We start from the raw sequence: 2,687 nt of genomic DNA on the forward strand, positions 1-2,687 counted from the left end.
ATACATTTGTCTTTGTGGGCTTCTGGTGAGGGCTTAGGTTTAATATCAACCCACAAGTTACAACTCTGCTTCAGGACGAATCCCTTTCGCGTGTGATATCTGTCTTCGGCCGCTTGTTCCCTCAGCATAGCTTCAGTAATTTTCATTTACTTGCGATGAGCTCAAGTAACAACACGTGGGACCATGCCTTCCTATTGCCTAAGTTTTTCTGAAGAATCTTGCTTTCATCCATTATATATATTCTTCATAATTTTGGCATCAATGAACATTGAGATAAAGAAATCTATCCCCTTTGGCAGGTGGTTGAGACATAGAAGTGATGCCAGTACTGACCCTAGTGGCAGCCCACTGGTGACATCCCGCAACTGCATAGGTCTCTCTTCACAGTTACTCTTTATCTCGTGTTGTGCAGGTACACGTTTATCACACTGGAGACCCTTCCCTGTCACTCCTGCCGCTTGCTCCGTGTCTGTGTTCCCGTTAGCCCTTGTGTCTGTGTTCCTCTTATCCCTTGTGTCTGTGTTCCTCTTAGTCCTTGTGTCTGTGTTCCTCTTATCCCTTGTGTCTGTGTTCCTCTTATCCCTTGTGTCTGTGTTCCTCTTATCCCTTGTGTCTGTGTTCCTCTTAGTCCTTGTGTCTGTGTTCCTCTTATCCCTTGTGTCTGTGTTCCTCTTATCCCTTGTGTCTGTGTTCCTCTTAGTCCTTGTGTCTGTGTTCCTCTTATCCCTTGTGTCTGTGTTCCTCTTATCCCTTGTGTCTGTGTTCCCGTTAGCCCTTGTGTCTGTGTTCCTCTTATCCCTTGTGTCTGTGTTCCTCTTAGTCCTTGTGTCTGTGTTCCTCTTAGTTCTTGAGTCTGTGTTCCTCTTATCCCTTGCGTCTGTGTTCCTCTTATCCCTTGTGTCTGTGTTCCTCTTAGTCCTTGAGTCTGTGTTCCTCTTATCCCTTGTGTCTGTGTTCCTCTTAGTTCTTGAGTCTGTGTTCCTCTTAGTTCTTGTGTCTGTGTTCCTCTTATCCCTTGTGTCTGTGTTCCTCTTATCCCTTGTGTCTGTGTTCCTCTTAGTTCTTGAGTCTGTGTTCCTCTTAGTTCTTGTGTCTGTGTTCCTCTTAGTCCTTTGTCTGTGTTTTTCTTGGTCCTTGTGTCGGTGTTCCTCTTATTCCTTGAGTCTGTGTTACTCTTATCCTTTGTGTCTGTGTTCCTCTTATTCCTTGAGTTTGTGTTCCTCTTATCCTTTGTGTCTGTGTTCCTCCTAGTCCTTGAGTCTGTGTTCCTCTTATCCTTTGTGTCTGTGTTCCTCTTATCCCTTGTGTCTGTGTTCCTCTTAGTCCTTGTGTCTGTGTTCCTCTTATCCCTTGTGTCTGTGTTCCTCTTAGTCCTTGTGTCTGTGTTCCTCTTAGTTCTTGAGTCTGTGTTCCTCTTAGTTCTTGTGTCTGTGTTCCTCTTATCCCTTGTGTCTGTGTTCCTCTTATCCCTTGTGTCTGTGTTCCTCTTATCCCTTGTGTCTGTGTTCCTCTTAGTTCTTGAGTCTGTGTTCATGTGTCTGTTTCTGGCGCCTAACTGCCTTAGATGGTTTCAATAACATTGCAACCATTGCTAAACCTTTACCATTGTTGTCGCGGCCACCCAGAGCGAATGTCAAGTCTACTCGGAAAACTAGTTTTTTGTCCATGTTATTTGTTGCAAGATTTTATCGACCATCAGTTAGCTTATGGGCGCTTTGAATTTGACATTGAAAACATGTTCTAAGTGGCCAGAAAACTTTATCTTGAATCTCTCATGTCAGTGAATATATTGAATTTATTACAAGCAAGTAATAAAAACGCCAACTACTACTTGTACCCAACTCTCCCTTAGTGTTGACTTTAGTTCAAATTATTTTTTACTTGATTGGTTACGTTATGATAAGATTGCTTAGAATATGTTGAGGCCATGTTTATACTTGATAGTTTGTTAATATATGATAGGTTAGGTAGTCAATATGAGACAGCTTTCAAACAGACAGACAGAAATATATTTCCAGACAAAATATATAAGGACAGCTTTCCTAACCATGGTTCAGCTGAAGTTCTGCTGGAACATGATCGCTATATGTTAAGATAAGGTAAAGTAACGCAGTTAATGTGATGTTCGGATAAGTCAGGTTATCTTAGGAAAACTGTAATTAGGATACATTAGGATAACTGTAATTACGATATGTAATGATAACTGTAATTAGGATATGTTAGGATAACTGTAATTAAGATTCGCTAGGATAACTTGAATTAGGTTATGCTAGGATAACTGTAATTAGGATATGCACGGATATCTGTAATGAGGGTTTGCTAGGAAAACTGTAATTAGGATATGGTAGGATAACTTGAATTAGGTTATACTATGATAACTGTAATTAGGATATGCTAGGATAATGTGTCCACCTAGGTTTGGGCAGGAGAAGTTAGATGTTGTTAAGTTTGATAAACTAAAATAGTCTGTGGAAACTCCGGAGCATTAAATAGACAAGTAGCGGTATACAGTATTTGCTTCAAGTATCAGTAAGTAGCATCACGGTCCTGCCGCCTTGTTAACGACTTCCATAAGGCACTCGGACCAGCTCATTCTCACCCTATGAATGAGGTGATTTGACAAAATACTATGCCCAAGATTACCATCCGAATGCCGGCAGGGGTGGGGGGTGGGTTCAAATAGCTTC

At 41.5% G+C, this 2,687-nt stretch overlaps 1 protein-coding gene across 1 annotated transcript; it reads right to left on the reverse strand.

The window, feature by feature from the left end:
- Positions 1-445: 445 nt before the first annotated feature.
- On the reverse strand, positions 446-1,534 carry LOC138371673 (S-antigen protein-like). The gene has a single exon (XM_069336675.1). The coding sequence runs from the start codon at positions 1,532-1,534 to the stop codon at positions 446-448; it is 1,089 nt and encodes a 362-aa protein (XP_069192776.1).
- Positions 1,535-2,687: the final 1,153 nt, after the last annotated feature.

The sequence above is a fragment of the Procambarus clarkii genome, chromosome 36 (genome assembly GCF_040958095.1).
Source record: "Procambarus clarkii isolate CNS0578487 chromosome 36, FALCON_Pclarkii_2.0, whole genome shotgun sequence".
Taxonomy (NCBI): Eukaryota; Metazoa; Arthropoda; class Malacostraca; order Decapoda; family Cambaridae; genus Procambarus; species Procambarus clarkii.